A 24101-nucleotide genomic window follows, 5' to 3' on the forward strand; every position below is an offset into this window, starting at 1 on the left:
AGAGAGACTGCTTCCTGTGTGGGAAAAGATAGATCAATATAAAATAGTCACCAAGAAATCCAAAAGGGAATTTAGAAGAAACCTCTTTACCCAAAGAGTGGTAAGTATGTGGAATTTGCTATCACAGTGAGTTGTTTGAGCAAATAGTACACATGCACTTAAGGGAAAACTAGACAAGCGTATGAGGAAGAAAGGAATATATAGTTATGCTGGTAGATTTAGATCAAAAAGTTGGGAGGAGGCTCAAGGGGAACAGAAACACTAGCAAGAGCTGGTTGCGCCGAATAGTCCATTTCTGTACTGTATATCCTGTGTAATCAAATGCAAGGTAAATAACACTGACAATTTAATACCAAATTGTGCCAAACTATGATCAGATTTGAGCAATGGTTTCAACCTTCATTTAGAATTTGGATAAGTCTGACTTGAGCTCCCTTCAGGTACAAAGAGCAGACGTGAAGTGCAGATTTGGGCTGATAAGTGGCAAGTAACATTTGTGCCACATATTTGCAAATGTAATGCTAAGGAGGGAGACTGAAAGCAGGAAATTAGGTGTCAGTTAGTCTTACATTTGTCATTGTAAAAATGCTTGAATCCATTAATTATGAGATAGTAGCAGGATACTTAAGGAAACACAGTACATCAGGCAAAGTCAAGATGGTTTTGTGAAAGGGAAATCATGTTTGACAAATTTATTGAAAGACCTTTGAGGATGAACAAGTAGGGTGGATAAAGTGGTACCAGTAGATAAGAACAGAAGAACATAAGTACTAGGAGCAGGAGTAGGCCACCTGGCTCCTCGAGCCTGCTCCGCCATTCAATGAGATCATGGCTGATCTTTTGTGGACTCAGCTCCACTTTCCGGCCCGAACACCATAACCCATAATCCCTTTTGTTCTTCAAAAAACTAACTATCTTTATCTTAAAAACATTTAATGAAGGAGCCTCTACTGCTTCACTGGGCAAGGAATTCCATAGATTCACAACCCTTTGGGTGAAGAAGTTCCTCCTAAACTCAGTCCTAAATCTACTTCCCCTTATTTTGAAGCTATGCCCCCTAGTTCTGCTTTCATCCGCCAGTGGAAACAACCTGCCCGCATATGTCCCAGTCTACTCAACCTCTCCTCGTAATCCAACCCACCCCTTCAGCTCTGGGATTAACCTACTGAATCTCCTCTGCATACCCTCCAGTGCCAATATGTCCATTCTCAAGTAAGGAGACCAAAACTGAACACAATACTTCAGGTGTGGCCTCACTAACACTTATACAATTGCAGCATACCCTCCCTAGTCTTAAACTCCATCCCTCTAGCAATGAAGGACAAAATTCCATTTGCCTTCTTAATCACCTGTTGCACCTATCAACCAACTTTTTGCGACTCATGCACTAGCACACCCAGGTCTCTCTGCACAGCAGCATGTTTTTAATATTTTATCATTTAAATAATAATCCCTTTTGCTGTTATTCCTACCAAAATGGATAACCTCACATTTGTCAACATTGTATTCCATCTGCCAGACCCTAGCCCATTCACTTAGCCTATCCAAATCCCTCTTCAGACTTCCAGTATCATCTGCACTTTTTGCTTTACCACTCATCTTAGTGTCGTCTGCAAACGTGGACACATTGTCCTTGGTCCCCAACTCCAAATCATCTATGTAAATTAAATTGTGAACAATTGTGGGCCCAACACTGATCCCTGAGGGACACCACTAGCTACTGATTGCCAACCAGAGAAACAGCCATTAATCCCCAATCTTTGCTTTCTATTAATTAACCAATCCTCTATCCATGCTACTACTTTACCCTCAATGCCATGCATCTTTATCTTATGCAGCAACCTTTTATGTGGCACCTTGTCAAAGGCTTTCTGGAAATCCAGATATACCACATCCATTGGCTCCCCGTTATCTACCGCACTGGTAATGTCCTCAAAAAATTCCATTAAATTAGTTAGGCACGACCTACCCTTTATGAACCCATGCTGCGTCTGCCCAAGGGACAATCGCCATCCAGATGCCTCGCTATTTCTTCCTTGATGATAGATTCCAGCATCTTCCCTACTACCGAAGTTAAGCTCACTGGCCTATAATTACCCGCTTTCTGCCTACCTCCTTTTTTAAACAGTGGTGTCACATTTGCTAATTTCCAATCCGCTGGGACCACCCCAGAGTCTAGTGAATGTTGGTAAATTATCACTAGTTTCCCTTGCCATCTCTTTTAGCACTCTGGGATGCATTTCATCAGGGCCAGGAGACTTGTCTACCTTTAGCCCCATTAGCTTGCCCATCACTACCTCCTTAGTGATAACAATCCTCTCAAAATCCTCACCTGTCATAGCCTCATTTCTATCAGTCACTGGCATGTTATTTGTGTCTTCCACTGTGAAGACCGACCCAAAAAACCTGTTCAGTTCCTCATCTCCCATTATTAAATCTCCCTTCTCATCCTCTAAAGCACCAATATTTACCTTAGCCACTCTTTTTTGTTTTATATATCTGTAGAAACTTTTACTATCTGTTTTTATATTCTGAGCAAGTTTACTCTCATAATCTATCTTACTCTTCTTTATAGCTTTTTTAGTTGCTTTCTGTTGCCCCCTAAAGATGTCCCAGTCCTCTAGTCTCCCACTAATGTTTGCCACTTTGTATACTTTTTCCTTCAATTTGATACTCTCCCTTATTTCCTTAGATATCCACGGTCGATTTTCCCTCTTTCTACTGTCCTTCCTTTTTGTTGGTATAAACCTTTGCGGAGCACTGTGAAAAATCGCTTGGAAGGTTCTTCACTGTTCCTCAACTGTTTCACCATAAAGTCTTTGCTCCCAGTCTACCTTAGCTAGTTATTCTCTCATCCCATTGTAATCTCCTTTGTTTAAGCACAAAACACTAGTGTTTGATTTTACCTTCTCACCCTCCATCTATATTTTAAATTCCACCATATTGTGATCGCTCCTTCCGAGAGGATCCCTAACTATGAGATCATGAATCAATCCTGTCTCATTACACAGGACCAGATCTAGGACAGCTGGTTCCCTCGTAGGTTCCATTACATACTGTTCTAGGAAACTATCGCGGATACATTCTATAAACTCCTCCTCAAGGCTGCCTTTCCGACCTGGTTAAACCAATCGACATGTAGATTAAAATCCCCCATGATAACTGCTGTACCATTTCTACATGCATCCGTTATTTCTTTGTTTATTGCCTGCCCCACCATAATGTTACTATTTGGTGGCCTATAGACTACTCCTATCAGTGACTTTTTCGCCTTACTATTCCTGATTTCCACCCAAATGGATTCAACCTTATCCTCCATCGCACCGATGTCATCCCTTATTATTGCCCGGATGTCATCCTTAAATAACAGAGCTACACCACCTCCCTTACCATCCACTCTGTCCTTCCGAATAGTTTGATACCCTTGGATATTTAACTCCCAGTCGTGACCATCCTTTAACCATGTTTCAGTAATGGCCACTAAATCAGTCCTTCACAAATCATAGTCATTCACGATGATTTGCGCCATTAACTTATTTACCTTATTCCGAATACTATGAGCATTCAGGTAAAGTTAACTTATATTGGCTTTTTTACCTCTGTTTTGAATCTTAACACCTCGATCAGTAACCTCGCCTAAGTTATATTTCCTCTCAACTTTTCTCCTAATTTTCCTTGTCGTTGAACCCATATCTTCATGTAACAAGCTGCCGCGTCGCTTACCATTAATGTTTTTACTTCCCGTTTTATTCCTTTTAGTATTACTAGTCCTATTCACTGAGCTCCCCTCAGTCACTGTACCTTGTACTGTCGCCCTTTTTGATTTTTGACTATGACTTCTCTGCCTTACACTTTCCCCCTTACTGCCTTTTGTTTCTGTCCCTGTTTTACTACCTTCCAACATCCTGCATCGGTTCCCATCCCTCTGCCACATTAGTTTAAACTCTCCCCAACAGCTCTAGCAAATATCCCCCCTAGGACATCGGTTCCAGTACTGCCCAGGTGCAGACTGTCCGGTTTGTACTGGTCCCACCTCCCCCAGAACCAGTTCCAATGCCCCAGGAATTTGAATCCCTCCCTCTTGCACCATCTCCCAAGCCACGCATTCATCCTATCTATCCTGACATTCCTACTCTGACTAGCTCGTGGCACTGGTAGAAATCCTGAGATTACTACCACTAGATGTAGTGTATTTGATCCTCCAATAGACATTCAATAAGATGTCACATAAAGGTTTCTCATAAGATAAGTGCTCATGGTGTTGGGATCACATACTAGCATGGATAGACAATTTGGTAACTAACAGGAAATAGAATTGGGATAAATAGGTCATTTTCAGGTTGGGAAGCTTTAACTAGTGGAGAACCATAGGGATCAGTGCAGGGGCTTCAACTATTTACAATCTATATTAATGACTTGGATGAAGGGACCAACTCTATTTTAGCCAAATCTGTTGATGATGCAAATATAGATAGGAAAGCAAGTTGTAAGGAGGATACAAAGAGTCTGCAACTGAATATAGATAGGTTACGTGAGTGGAGAAAAATTAGGCAGGTGAGTACAATGTGGGAAAATGTGAGGTTGTCCACTTTGGCAGGAAGAGTGGAAAAACAGAATATTATTTCAATGGAGAGAGACTGCAGCATGTTGCAGTACAGCACGATCTTGGTGCCTTTGTACACGAATCATAAAATAATGATATGCGGGTTCAGCAAGTAATTAGGAAGGCAAATGAAATGTTGTTTTTTATTGCAAGGGAAATGCTGTATAAAAGTATGAAAGTGTGCTACAACTGTCCACGACTTCGGTGAGACCACACCTAGACTACTGTGTACAGTTTTCTGCACCTTACGTAAGGTGGGGTATACTTACGTTGGCAGCAGTTGGAACAAGTTTAATTAGACCAAGGGCAGCACGGTGGCTCAGTGGTTAGCACTGCTGTCTCACGCCGCTGAGGTCCCAGGTTCGATCCCGGCTCTGGGTCACTGTATGTGTGGAGTTTGTACATTCTCCCCATGCTTGCGTGGGTTTCGACCCCACAACCCAAAAGATGTGCAGGGTCGGTGGATTGGTCACGCTAAATTGCCCCTTAATTGGAAAAATTGAATTGGGCATTCTAAATTTAAAAAAAAGCTTAATTAGACCAAAAGTTAAAATTCTAAATTGGGGTCAGGCCAATTTTGATGGTACTAGACAGGAACTTGCAAAAGTTGATTGGGGAGTCTGTTGGCAGGCAAAGGGATGGCTGGTACGTGCGAGGCTTTCAGAAGTGTGTTAACAGGGTTCAGGGTAAGCACATTCTTTTAGGGCAAGGCTGGTAGAAGTAGGGAACCTTGGATGACTCAGGATAGTGAGGCCCTGGTCAAAAAGGAGGCGTATGACATGCATGAGCAGCTCGGATCAAGTGGATCCCTTGAAGAGTAAAGAGGTTGTTGGAGTAGAGTCAAGAGAGAAATCAGGAGGGCAAAATGGGGACATGAGATTACTTCGGCAGATAAGGCAAAGGAGAATCGAAAGAGCTTCTACAAATAAATAAAGGGCAAAAGAGTAACTAGGGAGTGAGTAGGGCCTCTTAAGGATCTACAAGGTCATCTATGTGCAGATCCACAAAAGATGGGTGAGGTCCTAAATTAATATTTCTCATTGGTATTTACTGTGAGAAAGGCATGGATGTTAGATAACTTGGGGAGATAAATAGTGATGTCTGGAGGAATGTACATATTACAGAGAAGGAGGTGCTGGAAGTCTTAAAGTGCATCAAGGTAGATAAATCCCTGGGACCTGATGAAATGTATCCCAGGACGTTGTGGGAGGCTAGGGAGGAAATTGCGGGTCCCCTAGCAGAGATATTTAAATTATCGATAGCCACAGGAGAGGTGCCTGAAGATTGGAAGGTAGCAAATGTTGTGCCTTTGTTCAAGAAGGGCCACAGGGAAAAGCCTGGGAACTACAGACCAGTGAGCCTAATATCTGTGTTGGGTAAGTTGTTAGAAGGTATTCTGAGAGACAGATGTACAGGCATTTAGGGAGGCAAGGACTGAATAGGGACAGTCAGCATGGCTTTGTGAGTGGAAAACCATGTTTCACAAATTTGATTGAGTGTTTTGAAGGGGTAGCCAAGAAGGTAGATGAGGGCAATGCAGTCGACGTTGTCTACATGGACTTTAGCAAGGCCTTGGACAAGGTACCGCATAGTAGGTTGCGGCATAAGGTTAAATCTCTCGGGATCCAGGGTGAGGTAGCCAATTGGATACAAAATTGGCTTGACAACAGAAGACAAAGGGTGGTTGTCAAGGGTTTTTTTTTCAAACTGGAGGACTGTGACCAGCAGTATGCCTCAGGGATCAGTGCTGGGTCAACTGTTATTTGTTATTTTTGTTCATCATTTGAATGAGAATTTAGGAGGCATGGTTAGTAAATTTGCAAATGACACCAAGATTGGTGGCATAGTGGACAGTGAAGAAGGTTATCTTAGATTGCAAAGGGATCTTGACCAATTGGGCCAGTGGGCCGATGGAGTTTAATTTAGATAAATGTGAGGTGGTGCATTTTGGTAAATCGAATTGGGGCAGGGCCTACTCAGTTAATGGTGGGGAGTTGGGGAGAGTTATTACACAAAGAGATCTAGGGTACAGGTTCATAGCTCCTTGAAAGTGGAGTCACAGGCAGACAGGGTGATGAAGAAGGCATTCGGCATGCTTGGTTTCATTGGTCAGAACATTGAATACAAGAATTGGAATCTCTTGCTGAAGTTGTACAAGACATTAGTAAGGCCACACTTGGAATACTGTACAATTCTGGTCACTCTATTATGGAAAGGATATTATTAAACTTGAAAGAGTTCAAAAACAATTTACGAGGATGCTACTGGGACTTGGTGGTTTGAGTTATAAGGAGAGGTGTAGAAGGCTTAGGTGTGATCTTATAGAGGTCCTAAAATAACGAGGGGCATAGATAAGGTAATCAACATCATTTCCCAAAGGTAGGGGAGTTTAAAGCTAGAGGGCATAGGTTTAAGGTGAGAGGAGAGATACAAAAGGGTCCAGAAGGGCAATATGTGACGCAAAGGGTCCAGAGGGTGGTGAGTGTCTGGAACGAGCTGCCAGATGCAGTAGTAGAAGTGGGTACAGTTTTGTCTTTTAAAAAGCATTTCGACAGTTGTTTGGGAAAGTTGGGTTTAGATGGATATGGGCCAAATGCGGGCAATTGGGACTAGGTTAGTAGTTAAAAACTGGGCGACATTATCAAGTTGGGCCGAATGGCCAGTTTTCATGCTGGAAACTTCTATGACTCTATAAGCTGGAATGCAGAAATGAATTCCAACTCGAGTATAGATGATATAGGTTTCACTCATTAACTGTTAATTCGTATATTGTCCTCACTGTAGTTTTCATTCCAGGCTATGAAAATGCTATGGTTTCAGATGTCAGCTGTTTATGCAGAAGACCATTCAGGACTAGAACTAGATTTGAAAAATGAAATAAGATTTCAATGCTACTTTTGCTTTATAAAATGGAAAAACTGGTACTAACCTGAGACCATATAAAACTGTGCCATCTGGGTGCAAACGTATCATTCGATTCTTTACAGTGACACCATGTACAAAAGACTTTTTATCATTAAGAAAATATGTGTCAGGAACCCAAAGCTGATCAGCCACTCTGTTATCCAATGTGAGATTTAAAGGTATTTCTGAATAAGATAGTCGTTTGTCCCGCCAAGCCTGTTGGAAGTACATCGTCAAAGTGTAATCCTAAAAAAGCAAAATAAAGGAAAATATGTTTAACTAAAAGTACCAAGGACTCCAACATTTATTTTTTTAAATAATCAAAGAATATCCATGTTATCTACACACATCAGAACACCACTACGTGCTCCTGGTGTATTTTGGTTAAAATATGAAGATTGCAAATAATATGCTACGCTACATGATAAAAGGAGGGTCAGCAACTACTATAGCATTTTACATTCAAAAAATAATACAAAAATAATTCGGCATAATTAAAGGGTACACCTGTTTCATTAAATAAGAGTTTGTGTTTAATTCTATTCAATAGGGGTATGGTGGTAACATGACGGTAACATCACTCGTCTAATACTCCAGAGGCCCCGAGGGCGGCACGGTGGTGCAGTGGTTAGCACTGTGTGGTAATACCAGGTATTGCGGTACCTGAGAGGCCGACGCCATTGGTTGAGACCCTGGAGTCTACCATTGGCTGTGTGAAGTAGCTCCGCCCTGAAGGCGGGGTATAAGAGATGGTGCCATCCCAGCAGCCTTCACTTCTGTAACAAAGCTGCTGGGGATCAGTTCTAGTGCATTAAAGCCTCAGTTACTGAATACTTTTGTCTCGAGTATATTGATTGCGCTTCAATCTGCCTGCTGCCTTACGACGCTGAGGACCCGGGTTCGATCCTGTCTGTGTGGAGTTTGCACATTCTCCCCATGTCTGCGTGGGTTTCACCCCCACAACCTAAACGTTGTGCAGGGTAGGTGGATTGGTCATACTAAATTGCCCCTTAATTGTAAAAAACTAATCGGGTACTCTAAATTTATTGATAAAAATTCTCCAGAGGCCCCATCTAATTTCCGAGGACATGGTTTGAATCCAGCACAGCAGCTGCTGGAATTTCAATTTAGTTAATAAATCTGGAATTAGAAAAACAGTCTGAATAATAGTGACCATTAAACTGTAATAGCCTGCAGGGGGCCTGCGGGGTGGGAATGATTATCTTCCCCGTGGCCCTATCTTCCTTGTGGCCCTTGCAGAGTACGAGCTCCCCTGCTAGGGTGGGGATCACTACTGACCTCTCTTTAAATCGGCCAAGAAGTCACCGACCAGAGAGGAACTCGGTATGGATCTACCCTGCTGGGTACATACAGTGCTGTAAATAACAACTTTGTTTCTTAATTTTTACTCGGTGTGGACTCCCCATGTCCTTATTAAACTGATGATGAGGAATAAACTGGCTTTCTGTTGAGGCTACGACCCACACAACTGAGCCACATCCCCAATTTTCTGGACTCAGGTTTGAATTTATTTGTTTTGCAATGCCTTTGTTTGGGCAGTTAGATGCATTTGAGGCCGGTGTTGAAGACTGGAACCAGTACGCAGAAAGGGTGCATTACTTCTTCTGGGCCAACAACATCTAAGGAGAATGAGCGGCAGACGGTCATACTGTTGATGGTCTGTGGAACGCACACATTCAGGGTGATCATGTACCCAGCGGCGCCAGGGAAGCAATCGTTCAGCCTGATTGGGGCACTTGTGGTACAACACTTTAACCCAACCCGTTTGGTAATCGACCAAAGATATCGGTTCAATATGGCGGAGAGGTCCACCGGTGAGTCCGTCACCGAGTTTGTATCACAACTACGGAACATCGCCAATTTTGTGAGTATGGAACTGCTGTATCTGATATGCTCTGTGATTGTTTGGTCTGCAGTATCAACAATATGGAAACATAAAAGAAACTTTTGGGAGAAATCTCCCTGACCTTTCAACAGGCACTGCAGGTCTCCTTGTGCCGGGAAAGCACAGAACCGCGGCATCCAAGAGAATCAAGGGATGGAGGTGAATGTTTTGGGGTGACACCCCTCATGTGGTATCCCCACGGCCCGGATTAAACGCCGTGGCAACTCAGGCCCCTGGACAAAGAGCCGTCCGCTGAGACATACGATGTCACTGGACTTAGCTTAGGGTGATTCAGGCACACGTGCGATGTTTGGGGACCGGCCTAGGCATACTCTCAGGCAGCAAGAAGGCCAGCGCTCCAGATGCCCCAGTCGAGGCAGACGTCAGTCGCGCGGCCGGACCTTGCATCTGGATGACCCAGAAGAAGCCGAGGATGAGGCTGAGATGCAGCTGAACTGTTTGGCAGCACCAATTGTGGCCCCTATTCACGTTCCGATACAGGTGAATGTCCATGTGCTCCAAATGGAATTAGACAGGAGAGCTGCCATTTCTGTGGTAGCGCAGAGCACCTTTGATCTTGAAACAAGGTGTGCATACTTTTGACTTTGGCTGACACGGCGGCTCATTTGGCCACTTGTACGGGAGAATGACTGACTATTGTAGAGTTCATCCTTGCTCCGGTAGTTTATGGATACCAATCAAATTGCCTTCCCCTCATTGTTGTGTGAGGAAGTGGCCTTAGCCTGTTGGGCTGCAACTGGCTACACCAGCTGTAATTGAATTGGCAAAATATCCTCCAAGTGGGTCTGCCAGTCTGTGGGCGGTACTAAGCAAGGTTCCCCGAGGTTTTCCAGCTGATTTGGGCACAATTAAAGGGCCCGTAGCCAAGGTCCAGATGGACCCGGAGGGGCAACCCCGATACCTTCATGCCCGCCAGTTCCCGTTTTGTCGTTTGGAGAGATTGGACATCATTAGGCTTGTGCGCTTTACCATGAGTGCGGCACCGGTGGTCTCTGTAATTAAGAAAGAAATGTTTCTGAGGGGGCTACAAATTAACAGTGAACACAGCTTCGAGATTAGACTGTTACACTTTACCACGTATTGAGGATCTGTATGCTACATTGGTTGTACATTTACAAAATTGGGCATGAGCAATGCTTATCTACAACTGCAATTTGCAGAACTTTGAGACGGTATTTCAGAGTATTGGGTCCGCCTGCGCCACGTGAAGTGCGTGTTTCATGTGAAGGAAGTGGTGTATTTGGGGTTTTAGATGGACTGGGAAGGCCTATACCCTGTCGGCGAGAAGGTTAGAGCTATCAAAATGACTCCCACCCCGAGGGACGTCATCAAGCTTCGCTCTTTTCTTGGACTAGTAAATTACTGTGGCCGATTTATTTGCAATTTGGCAACTGTCCTGACCCCCCCTTCATTTACTCCTCAAGAAGCACCAGCATTGGGTGTGGAGCAAGGCCCAGGATGAGGCGTTTAGGAAGGTGAAACAATGGCTGTCCTCTTCGGGGGTGTTGATGCATTTCGACCCTTCGAAAACATTGTACATCATGTGCCATTCATCGCCGTATAGAAATTGGGCAGCCCTGTCACGTCGGATGAGCGATGGCCGTAAACATCCGATCACCTTTGCCTCCAGGATGCTGGCTGCAGCTGAGAGAAAACATGCCCAAATAGAGAAGGAAGGCCTGGCGGTCATTATTGGAGTTAAACGGTTTCATCATTATGTTTCAGGCCGCCATTTTCTTATTGTCATGGATCACAAGCCATTGTTTGGCCTCTTCTGTGAAGATAACGCGAATGTGCCAATTGCATCTGTGAGGATTCAGCACTGGGTCTGGTTATTGGCTGCTTACGATTACTCTTTCGAGCACCGCCCAGAGTCCTAGATTGCGCATGCTGATGCGTTGAGCTATCTTCCCCTGCAGATCTATTTCGCAAATCCCTCGCGATGGATGAAGTCACGGTCCTGAATTTCATGGACACCTTACCCATCACTGCATCTTTTATTCGTGACTGGACGCTGACCAACTCTGTCCTTGCCAATGTCTGGCATCTGGTGCAATACAGTGGGCAGCATCGTCAGCTACCAGTGGAGTTGAAAGTTTTTTCCTCCGAGCTCCCGGAGCTGACTGTGGAAGCACAAGATTTTTTTGTTCCGACGAAGGGCCAGGCAACTGTGTTGAAGAACACCGCAGGGTGTCCAAAATGAAGATGCTGGTGAGAAGCTCTGTCTGGTGGCTGGGTTTCAACGCAGATTTCCAGATGTTGGTCCAACGGTGCTCAATCTGACAAGAGCACCAGAGGATCTCTGTGGCGGCACCCCTACACCCTTGGGAGTGGCCAGGACGCCTCTGGGCTCATTTGCACGTCGATTCTGCCGGTACATTCCTGAGGTTGATGTTCCAGATCCTGCTGGACGCCCACTCGAAGGGGCTGCAGGTCCAGAGAATGGCAATGATCACCTTCCGGGCGACCATCAAGAATTGCGCATTTCAGTTTCCACTCACGGAATCCCTGAGGTCCTTGTGACAGTTAATGGGGACTCTATCACGACTGAAGAGTTTGCCACTTTTGTGAAAAATAATGGGATTTGCCATGTCTGCACTGCCCATACCATTCGCCATTGAAAGGCTTTGCAGAGAGGGCCGTGCAAATGCTTAAACGGGGACTAAAGAAACAGGCTTCGGGCTCGATGGGAACCAGGCTGGCAAGATTTTGGTCTCATACAGGACCACGCCAGACGCAGTAGCTGGAGATGTTAATGGGTCGTAGGCTTCGTACATGACTGAGTTTGATTACTCCGGACATCGGAGCAAAGGTGCGCAATAACCAACATTTGTAAGGGCATTGCCCAGTTTGACGTTGACCTCTTCGACACTTCGCACCTGCCGATGCGGTTTCCGTTCGTAATTTCAACAATGATGCTCACTGGCTCTCTGGAATTGTCGTCCGTCAAACAGGATCAGTCTCTTACCAGGTTCGGGTCCCCTGGCAACTGATGCAACACCATTTGGACCACATTCATTCATCCAAATTGGTCCCTCGTGAGGTTCCTTGAAAAAAAGCTGTCCTGGATCTTCCGGCTCCCTTAGTCAAACCAGCCTGTTGTGCACCTCTGGTCTCTCTCGATGCCGACATGCCCGACATTGTGTATTCTGACTCGGAAAGGGAGATGCAGACCTCTGAGGTCTCGGATGCCGATCAGCTACTTCCCGCCGATCGGTATCCCTGCCGCAGACGATGCTCCCTAGAATGGTATTCGCCGACCAAACCAGTGCATCTGCTCAATGCCGAATTACCGGTTCCGAAAATAATCCAATGTCCTCCGCCTGCCCCCCCTTCTCTGCCTCCTCGGTCATCAGGAGTGGGGTCTTCGGACTTTGGGCGGGAAGGAATGATTATTTTCCCCGTGGCTCTTGCGGAGTACGAGCTCCACCGCTAGGACCGGGGGATCTCTATTGACCTCTGCATAACAGGTCGGCCAGTAAGGCACCGACCAGAGAGAGGAACCTGGTAGGGTTCTACCGGGCTGAGTATATATTGTGCAGTAAATAAAAACTTTGTGTCTTATATTTACTCAGTGTGGGCTCCCCGTGCCTTATTAAATAAACCATCGCCAACCATTGTAAAAACCTACCTAATGTCCTCAGACGGGTCTGGCCAACATGCGACCCCTGACCTACAGCAATGTGATTCCTAACTATGCAGTTGTACTAGACCATCCAGCATTGAAACAGGCAATGGAAATGACAACTGCACTGTTGACCCTGCAAAGGTTACGAACGTCCGAGAGCCTGTCCAGTCATCAGCTGTTCCAGTAACTGACTTTCGGATTCATAGAATCATAGAATGGTTTCAGCACAGACGGGGGCCAATCCGCCTGTCGTTCCGAATAAGCCCTCTGTTGATTCAGTTACTCCCATCCTGCCATCCTTTCCCCTAGCCCTGGAATTCTTTTTATTTAGATAATTATCCAACTTTCTTTTGAAAGCCATGCTGTAATCTGCCTCCAGCAGACTCTCAGATAGTGTATTCCAGATTCTAACCATTGTCTGTATGAAAACACTTTTCCTCATCACCACCTTCAGCACTTTTGTCATTCACCTTAAATGGGTTCACAGCATTTCCACTAATAAGGAAAATTTCTGACAGCTCTATCGAGATATGTCATGATTATGAACATCTGTATCAAATCTCATCTAAAATTCCCCTTCTCTAGGGGTAACAGCTCCTGCTTCTCCAATCTATCCATGTAACTGAAGTCTCTTATCCCTGGAACCATTTTCGGAAAGCTTTTCTGCACCCTCTATAATGCCTTCACATCTTTCATGTGTTGTGCCCAGAACTGGTCACAATACTCTTGTTGAGGCAGAACCAGTGTTTTATAAATATTTACAATAATCTTGCTTTTGTACTCATCAGTATTTTAAACCCAGGATCCCATTTGCCTTACTAACTGCTCTCTCAAAAAGGCCTGTCACCTTAAATGATTTGTGCACATTTATTCCATACCACAAAATGTACTAACAGGCCCTGATGATAGGCAGCTGTCTTCTCAAGGACCAGGTCAGCAAAGATCCAAATGCTGGGATGAATTTCTGCTATAAGAACATCTGCACTTTTTGTGGGCCAGCATTTATTGCGCATCCCTAATTGCCTTTGAAATGAGTGGCTTGATAGGCCATTTCAGAGGGCAGTTAGAGTCAACCACATTGCTGTGGGTCTGGAGTCACATCTAGGCCACGCCAGGTAAGGTCAGCAGATTTCCTTCCCTGAAGGACATTAGTGGAACCAGGTGGGTTTTGACAACAATCGACAATGGTTTAATGGTCGTCATTATGCTTTTAACTCAAGATTTCTATTAAATTCAATCCTGTGGGCTAAGAATTACGCTGACAACCAATTTAAGATTGTCAGTTGGGCTTGCAGTGTGGTGCATTTGTGTGTACTGAAAGCTACATATATTAATACACTGTTTTTTACAGATAGGACATATATTGCACCTGTTTCAGCTAAACAAAATCCGGAACTCTTTTCTCAGGGCAATTGATGGTGAAGCTTTCTGGTTGAAATTTCAAGCAATGCTTGGTAATTAACTGTCAGTCACCAGAAACTGATGCATTCTCCACCGCTACCAGAGTCCACTTGCCAGCAAATCAGTACCTCTTTGCATATAGCATAAATTGCTGTTTTCTCCTTATATTGGTATTCTTGGAAAGTGTCCTGATGAAAAGTCCATGTCACGAACCTTCAACATGTCTCTTTTTTCAGCAATACTCAAAATTCTATACTGCCAAATGAGTATTTTATGTTTTGGTAATTTTGATATTCCTTGTAAGTTTGTTTTCATACTCCCTTTTTGTAGCTTTTGTATTAACCTTTGTGCTCTCTGTATATTTCTCATTCACCAGGATCTATACTTTTATTTTGCATTTTTGGAGGCCTTTGATTTTAGTTTGATGGGCAGGAATTTTCCTTCTGTTCACCCCAACCGGATCTTCAGGTGTCATCAACGGTGCATCCCTGCCTCAGCGGGGGGTGCATTCAACAGAAACCCCGTTGACAACTGTAAACAACAGGGAGTGCATTCAATGGGAAAACCCATTGACAATGGTGGGACCAAAAGATCCTGCTGCCAGCCGATGACAGGCCGCCGCAAAACACATGGCAGGGTGTGTGGAAAGACCTGCATGTGTTGTCTCTCCTGTCTTTAGTTCTCCATGAATGCCATTTTGGCAAGTAGATCTCTTTCCCTTTAGGAGAGTAAACTGGGATTGTACAATGTTAAATTCTACTTTGAACATCCCACACTAATATTCAGTCATTTCATCCAGTAGTAAATTTACTCAGTTTACAATGGACACTCTGTCTCATCTCAATGAAGTCAGCCTTGTCTAAATCTGAAATCTTATTAGCTGACTCATGTTTTTCTCCTTCAAAAATTACATTGAACACAATCATATTATGATCTCTTTACTTCCATTCAGTGTCCATCCAATTTTCTTTTGAAATCAGTGATCATCTCCATTTCCACAACCATCATAAGCAGAGGTCCAGGTCATTACCACTAGCATTGTAAGAAATGTCCCTTGCACCCTGTGGTTTGTGCGCTACACATCCCTTTGAATCTCTTGCCTAAAATCATTAATCTGTGTCCCCTATCCCCTATTCCTTGTAGTCCTTATACAATTAGCTAATAGGAACAGCGTTTCTTTGTCTACCTTGATTAAACCTGTCATAATCTTGTTCACATTAATCAAATCTTCCCTCTACCACCTTTTCTCCAAAGAGCATAATCCCAGCTTCTCCAAATTAATTTGTAGCTAAACTCTCAATTTGCTGGAAATGTTCTGGTAAATGTAATCTGCACAATTCAAAGACCTTCACATTCATCCTAAAGTGTGGTAAACAGAACTAGATACCGTACTACATTTGTAGCCTGTGCTTAACATACCTTTGCTGCATTTATAATCAATACCTCTATTTAGGTGGCCCAGGCTTTCATACGTTTTATTGACTACTCTCTCAATAGGTTCTTCCACCATCAAAGATATAATAGAATCTCTACAGTGCAGAGGGAGGCTATTTGGCCCATCAAGTTTGCACCAACCTGAAAGAACACCTACCTAGGCCCACGCAGCCCTATCCCTGTAACCCTGTAAACTAACCTACATATATTTAAACACTAAGGGGCAATTTTGCATGGCCTATACATCTAACCTGCACATGTTTAGACTCTGGGAGGAAACTGGAGCACCCAGGCTAAACCCACACAGCCACGGGGCGAATGTGCAAAGTCCACACAATCACCCAAGGCCAGAATCGAAACGTGTCCCTGTGAGGCAGCAGTGCTAACCACTGTGCTACCGTGCCGCCCAACAGAAACCGATGTCCACCTGAGAGACTGCTCATTAAGATGTATATCTGCATGAAGATAATGCAAAAGTGGGTCTGTTGTAAAACTGTTAAAAGTTGTTGTCATACTAAAGAAGAGAATACATCCCTGGAATGTCACATGATATGTAGTGACGCCAGCAGAGTGTTTTGCACGGGCTTCCAGTTCTAAATTTTAGATTGTACGAGCAACATCTCCGAATAAACCTCCCATCATGTTTTTTTAATATTTTTAAATTACTTTATCAGAGTTACAAAGCCAGAGCTCAGAGTGTTGACCGGGACAAACCCCTAATCCAGCTCCTTGCCTGCTCCAAAAACCAATTCAAATTGAATCCAATTCATGGTTCCCACAAGAGAGACATACCAAATCCAGGCATTACACCTGATCTCACGCTCATCTTAGCCGAAAGGCTGAGAAGCGATAAACCTCCCATCGTATTTGTAAGAAATCGAAGTGTGTGGAACCTCCATACCATTTCTCTTTGCAGCACATAGAAAATATAACAAAGACTAGTGCTGACAGTTGTATGTTTATCATTAATACTGTGGTGCGGAGACCATCAGGAAGATATACCGCTGTCTGCATTATTGCTTACAGGTAAGAGAAAAGAAGCAGAAGATTGTGACAGAGGCACAGCAGTCGCCAAAGGGAGGAGAAGTGCCCTCTAGACCAAGGGTCAGCAGGGTCTACTCCGAATGCAGAGGATAAGTGTTATAACCTGCCTGCTTACCATTAGCTGGGGACTAATGGCAATCCCACAATCCTGTGGGAGTATAAGCTTCCCCAATGAGGGGGACGCAGAAATCATTAGCAGACTCCCTGTATAAATAAAGCTGGCCAGTTTGGAACCAGCAGGAAGCAGTAAGCAGCAAGCGAGTTTGTTGCTGTTGTATATATGTTATTGTAAATAAATGTTATTTCTTTGTGTCCTTGAAACTCGTGCTGGATTCTTCGTGGCCCTCACAAAACTGGCGACGAGGGTTAAAATGAATAGCTGTCTACACTGCTGAAGCCACCTCCCTGGATTTTTGTTGGATACAGGTTGGAAGTTGTTTTCTATTACACCATACCTCTGTACGGATGTTTGGATGTCTTTGATGCTGCGCTGGAAAGCTGGAACCAGTATGCACAACAGATGCGTTACTATTTCCGGGCAAACAATATCACCGAAAACGAGCGCCAGGTGGTCATATTGCTCACCGCCTGTGGCCCGCATACATTTGGGGTGTTTAGGAGCCTTACGTACCCAGCTGCGCCGGACATCAAAACGTTTGATGAACTTGTGAATTTAGTGGGGCAGCATTTTAACCCAACCCCGTCCACGATAGTCCAACGTTACCGGTTTAATACCGCTGAGAAGACCCCAGGAGGATCCCTTGCCGACTTTCTATCCAGGCTACGCAGGATTGAGGAGTACTGTGACTATGGTGAGACCTTATCAGAAATGTTACGCGACCGTTTGGTTTGCGGTATTAACAGTGCGGCCACCCAGAGAAAGTTGTTAGCTGAGCCAACATTGACTTTTCAACAGGCCATTCAAATAGTATTGTCCCGAGAGAGCGCAGAATGAGGAGTGCAGGAGCTACAGGGAATGGAAGTGCATGCCTTGGGGCGCAACCCCTTCCGTCCGAAAACGTCCCCCCGCACTCCTGCGGTACCTTGGGCGAGGCAACGTCCGGATCGACGCCAGTGGCTATCGGACATTCCACCCCAAAGGGAGCCTTCTCCAGAACCAATGGATGAGGAGCCATGTCTGTGTAAACTTGTAGGCGCCGACCCCGTTGCGGACGCCGGTCCTGGGGGCGCCAGAGGCGCCGTCGTTCCGACCGAAATTGGGACCAGCCCAGTGGCCGTACCTTCCATGTGGATGAACCTGCGGTCACTATTCCTGAGGATGTGGAGACGGAGGACGACTGCCTGCAGCTGCATTGTGTGGCAGCTCCCCGTGTGGCCCCCATTAAGGTGACAGTATGGGTCAATGGTCACGCTTGAGATGGAGTTGGTCACTGGCGCAGTGGTCTCCAGAGGACATTCGACCACATCAGGCAGGGTATACAGACCCTTACATTCACTGACACACAGGCCAGGCTGGCCACCTACAAGGGGGAACCACTGGACATTGCAGGAACTACGATGACCCCTGTTGTTTATGGACACCAGGATGGGCGTTTCCCACTTATCGTGGTGCGCGGCCATGGACCCAGCCTGTTGGGTCGGGACTGGTTGCGCCATTTGCGCTTGCAGTGGCAGCGCATCCTCCAAACAGTTTCTGGAGGGTTGACTGAGGTGCTAGGATGATACTCAGATGTATTCCAGCCTGGTTTGGGGAAAATAAAATGGGCCGTAGCCTGTATCCAAGTCGAACCAGGAGCCATGCCGCGCTATTTCCGGACGCGCCCGGTGCCTTACGCCTTGCTCGAGAAGGTAGAAGGGGAGCTCACTCGTTTGGAAACTTCGGGTATTATCAGGCCCGTCCGTTTCGTTGACTGGGCAGCACCAATTGTACCTGTAATGAAGACAGATGCCACAGTTCGCTTGTGCGGCGACTATAAACTTACAGTCAATACGGCTTCCCGACTCGACCGATATCCAATGCCTCGCATAGAGGATCTCTACGCAAAGCTTGCAGGTGGACTCTCGTTCACAAAATTAGATATGAGTCACGCCTACCTACAGTTGGAGCTGGACCCAGCCTCCCGACCTTATGGCCTTTAGAGTGGTTTCACAGGTTGACGCAACATCGAGGGCCGAAGGGCCTGTACTGCGCTGTAATGTTCTATGTTCTATATGTAATGATTAATACACACCGGGGCCTGTATGAATATACACGTTTGCCCTTTGGAGTATCCTCTGCCTGCGCTATTTTTCAACGCGTTATGGAGGGCATTTTGAGAGGTTTACCGCGTGTCGCTATCTACTTAGATGACGTTTTGATCACAGGGACGTCAGAGCAGGAACATTTGGAAAATCTGGAGGCTGTCCTTAGACGCTTTTCGGAGGCTGGAGTCCGTTTACGTCGCACAAAGTGCGTCTTTCAGGCGAAGGACGTAGTCTACCTGGGTTACCGGGTGGACCGCGAAGGTTTGCACCCCGTCGCAGAGAAGGTGCGATTCAACAGGCCCCCGCCTCGACTGACACTTCGCATCTTCGTTCTTTTCTCGGCCTCGTAATCTATTACGGGAAGTTCCTCCCCAATCTGGCAACTACGCTGGCCCCGTTGCATCTTCTGCTGAAGAAAAATCACACCTGGGTTTGGGGTCAGCCGCAAGAAACCGCTTTCCGGCGGGTGAAACAACAATTGTCGTCGTCTGGGTTACTAACCCACTATGATCCTGGAAAGCCTTTGCTCGTCACATGTGATGCATCCCCGTATGGTATTGGGGCCGTCCTGTCCCACAAGATGGAGAACGGGGCCGAGTGGCCGATAGCTTTTGCCTCCCGCACATTGACTGCAGCGGAAAAAAAGTACGTGCAGATCGAGAAGGAGGACCTGGCAGTGGTGTTTGCGGTGAAACGTTTCCACCTGCACGTGTATGGCCGCCACTTCACTATCATGACTGATCATAGGCCTCTGCTGGGACTTTTCAGAGAGGATAAGCCAATACTGCCCATTGCTTCCGCACGGATCCAGCGCTGGGCTTTGTTGCTCGCTGCATATGAGTATTCTCTGGAGCACAAACCAGGAACGCAGATAGCGAATGCCGGCGCACTGAGCCGATTGCCTTTATCGACCGGCCCCATGTCGACCCCCACGACCGGTGAGATGGTTGCAACCCTAAATTTTATGGACACCATGCCTGTCACGGCATCACAGATCCATGAGTGGACCCAGACGGAGCCAGTCCTGTCAAAGGTTCGACACATAGTCCTGTATGGTGGGCAGCATAGACAGCTCCCAGGCGAGTTACGGGCATTTTCCTCCAAGCTGTCAGAATTCAGCGTGGAAGACGGCATCCTCTTGTGGGGGACGCGTGTGATTGTCCCGGAAAAAGGACAGGAGTTGATACTAAGAGACTTGCACAATGGGCATCCAGGTGTGACCAAAATGAAAATGTTGGCCCGGAGTTCTGTTTGGTGGCCAGGCCTCGACGCCGACATTGAGAAGGTGGCCCAAAACTGCTCCATTTGTCAGGAGCATCAGAAGCTTCCGCCGGCCGCGGCCCTACATCACTGGGAATGGCCAGGGCGGCCTTGGGCACGCTTGCATGCGGATTTCGCCGGCCCTTTTCAAGGATCCATGTTCCTTTTATTAATCGACGCCCAGTCTAAATGGCTAGAGGTGCATAAGATGCGAGGCACAACGTCCTGCGCAACAATTGAGAAGATGCATTTGTGTTTTAGTACACATGGCCTCCCCGAGGTGCTGGTCACGGATAACGGCAGTCCATTCACCAGTGAGGAGTTTGCGAGGTTCATGAAAATGAACTGCATACGCCATATCCGTACTGACCCTTAGCACCCGGCTTCAAATGGGTTGGCGGAGCGCGCAGTGCAGACATTCAAACGAGGCCTAAAGAAGCAGTCTTCCGGGTCAATGGACACAAGACTGGCTCGCTTTTTCTTTTCGTATAGGACCAACCCCCATGCGGTGGCTGGGGTAGCTCCCGCAGAACTCCTAATGGGCCGGAGACTTCGCACCCGCCTTAGTATGGTTTTCCCGGACATTGGCGCAAAAGTACGCCGCACACAAGTGTCGTGTTGGGTGCTCTGCTACACAGATGAAACAACACGGTTGCAGATGGTACAACTCTGTTTTCTTACTATCAATAACAACATCTGTAAACTTGTTACTGTGGTTCGTTCATTACCCTTTAACCTGTGGACCCAGCCCTTTCACTATCTTGGAGATGCACTCAGCACATGGTGAATGGCTGAGTGGCTTGCTGTGAGCTCTGTGCCCTGAGCTGTCTCCTGCTGGAATGAGCGGGAACTGTGATGTTCCCCGTTTTATAGTGCGTGTGCCCTTGCTTGTGATTGGCTGTGATGTTGCGTGTGTGTTGATTGGTCCGTTGATCTGTCCATCAGTGTGTATGTGTGTTTGCACCATGATGTTTATCTGAATATCATGACATCCCCCTTTTTTACAAAAATATGTGCCTATGTGTTAATAAATATAGATGTGTACTGAGCGCAGCTGAATGTGTGTGTCCAATATCTACAACATGTACATGAGGCTCAACTATATACATAGGAAGGTGTCAGGTGCAACATAGCAACGAGGTTGTACCATAAACAAAACAAGTGTAAACATCAAGCATCAAAACGAACTCCTGTAACGACAAAAAGAGAAACATATTAACATTGTGGCATAAAACTTCAGTGAGTCCAATGTTCAAACAGGCTCATAAGTCCAGCCTAGCAGGTGGCCGACGAATTCGGGTTGACCGCCTCAGGGGTGGGTCAGGATCCACCGGCTGAGGAATGGGCCTGGCCACAGGCGACAGAGGAATGGGCATGGTGGCAGGAAGCTCCACGAAGTCGACATCAGGAACAACAGGAGGGCTTGGCACTGGTGTATGATCACGTAGCAAGCGCGGAAGCAGGTGAGGAAGCCGGCGATTGCGCCGGCGAATGGAGCCATCAGGCATGCGAACCAGGAACGAGCGGGGAGCCACGCGTCGGAGAACGTCGGCAGTTGCCGACCAGCCACCCTCTGGTAGGTGGATGCAGACGTTGTCTCCAGGCGCCAAGGCAGGAAGATCAGTTGCCAGAGTGTCATGTGCCACCTTCTGCTGAGCACGCTGCTGTCGCATCCTTTGCAGTACTGGAGCACAGTCGGGTGCAGGAACAAGAATGGATGGCACAGTGGTCCCGAGGGCGTGACCCATCAACAGCTGGGCTTGTGAGAGGCCAGTGGCTAGTGGGGCCGAGCGATAGGCCAGCAGGGCTAAACAGAAGTCAGATCCGGTATCAGCAGCCTTGCAGAGGAGCCGCTTGACGATATCAACGCCCTTTTCCACCTTGCCATTGGATTGGGAATGCAGAGGGCTGGACGTCACATGTGTGAAGCCATACGAAGCAGCAAAAAAAGACCATTCTTGGCTTGCAAAACAGGGCCCATTGTCCGACATGGCAGTAAGCGCAATGCCATGGTGAGTGAAGGTCTTTTTGCATGCCCTGATGACAGCGGACAATGTCAAATCGTGCAGGCGTATGACCTCTGGATAATTCGAAACGTAATCTATGATGATGACGTAGTCCCTGCCAAGCGCATGAAAAAGGTCCACACCCACCTTCGCCCAGGGGGACGTCACCAACTCATGGGGCTGAAGCGTCTCAGGGGGCTGCGCCGGCTGAAACCTTTGGTAGGTGGGGCAGTTGAGCACCATGTTGGCAATGTCGTCGCTTATGCCCGGCCAGTAGACAGCTTCTCGGGCCCTCCGCCTGCACTTCTCAGCCCCGAGATGGCCTTCGTGTAGTTGTTCGAGGACCAGCCTGTGCATGCTGTGTGGAATCACAATCCAGTCCAACTTTAGGAGGACACCGTCAATGACGGCCAAGTCGTCCTGGACATTGTAGAATTGTGGGCACTGTCCTTTGAGCCACCCTCCCGTCATGTGGCGCATCACATGTTGTAGAATGGGGTCAGCCGCAGTCTCCTGGCGAATACGGGCCAGACTTGAATCATCAGCTGGCAGATTGGCCGATGTGAAGGCCACATGCGCTTCGACCTGGCAGATGAACCCCTCCGAATCGGGCGGTGTGCTCACTGCTCTGGATAGGGCATCCGCGATGATGAGGTCCTTTCCCGGGGTGTAGACCAGTTGGAAGTCGTACCTCCGGAGCTTGAGCAGAATGCGCTGGAGGCGAGGGGTCATCTCATTCAGGTCCTTTTGTATGATGCTGACCAGGGGGCGATGGTCGGTTTCCACAGTGAACTCAGGGAGACCATACACATAGTCGTGGAACTTATCTATGCCGGTTAACAAACCCAGGCACTCCTTCTCGATCTGTGCATAGCGCTGTTCTGTGGGGGTCATGGCCCGCGAGGCATAGGCGACTGGGGACCATGAGGCAGTGTCATCCCGTTGCAGGAGTACCGCCCCAATGCCGGACTGGCTGGCATCAGTCAAGATCTTCATATCTCGAGAGGTGTCGAAGAACGCCAATACCGGGGCTGTGGTGAGCTTAACTTTGAGCTCTTCCCATTCCTTCTGGTGTGCGGACAGCCACTGGAACTCGGTGGTCTTCTTCACTAGGTGGCGAAGAGCCGTTGTGTGGGAGGCAAGGTTGGGAATGAACTTCCCCAGGAAGTTGATCATCCCGAGAAAGCGTAGCACTGCTTTCTTGTCTGCCGGCTGTGGCATGGCTGTAATGGCGCTCACTTTGTTTGCATCCGGACGCACTCCTGACCGGGATATGTGGTCTCCCAGAAACTTTAGCTCAGTTTGGCCAAAAGAACACTTGGCTCGATTGAGGAGCAGGCCGTGTTCTCGTGTCCGAGCAAAGACACGCTGGAGACGACTGATGTGCTCCTGTGGTGTGGTGGACCAGATGATGACGTCGTCAACATAGACGCACACCCCTTCGATGCCCTCCATCATCTGTTCCATGATTCTGTGAAATACCTCGGATGCCGAGATGATGCCAAACGGCATTCTGTTGTAGCAGAACCTGCCGAAAGGAGTGTTGAAGGTGCACAGCTTCCTGCTGGACTGATCCAGTTGAATCTGCCAAAAACCCTTCGAGGCATCAAGCTTTGTAAAAATTTTAGCCCGGGCCATTTCGCTCGTGACCTCTTCCCGTTTGGGTATGGGGTAGTGTTCCCTCATGAT

General features: G+C 46.7%; 1 protein-coding gene across 1 annotated transcript in view; it reads right to left on the bottom strand.

Annotated features, from left to right (window-relative positions):
* gabrb2a (gamma-aminobutyric acid type A receptor subunit beta2a) overlaps positions 1-24101 on the bottom strand; it is a 521644-nt gene that overhangs the window by 207236 nt on the left and 290307 nt on the right. Inside the window, exon 4 of the mRNA XM_072512521.1 lies at positions 7533-7753. Coding sequence (XP_072368622.1) covers positions 7533-7753 — 221 coding nt within the window. The remainder of the gene's footprint in view (positions 1-7532; positions 7754-24101) is intronic.

The sequence above is a fragment of the Scyliorhinus torazame genome, chromosome 7, assembly GCF_047496885.1.
Source record: "Scyliorhinus torazame isolate Kashiwa2021f chromosome 7, sScyTor2.1, whole genome shotgun sequence".
In the NCBI taxonomy this organism is placed as follows: domain Eukaryota; kingdom Metazoa; phylum Chordata; class Chondrichthyes; order Carcharhiniformes; family Scyliorhinidae; genus Scyliorhinus; species Scyliorhinus torazame.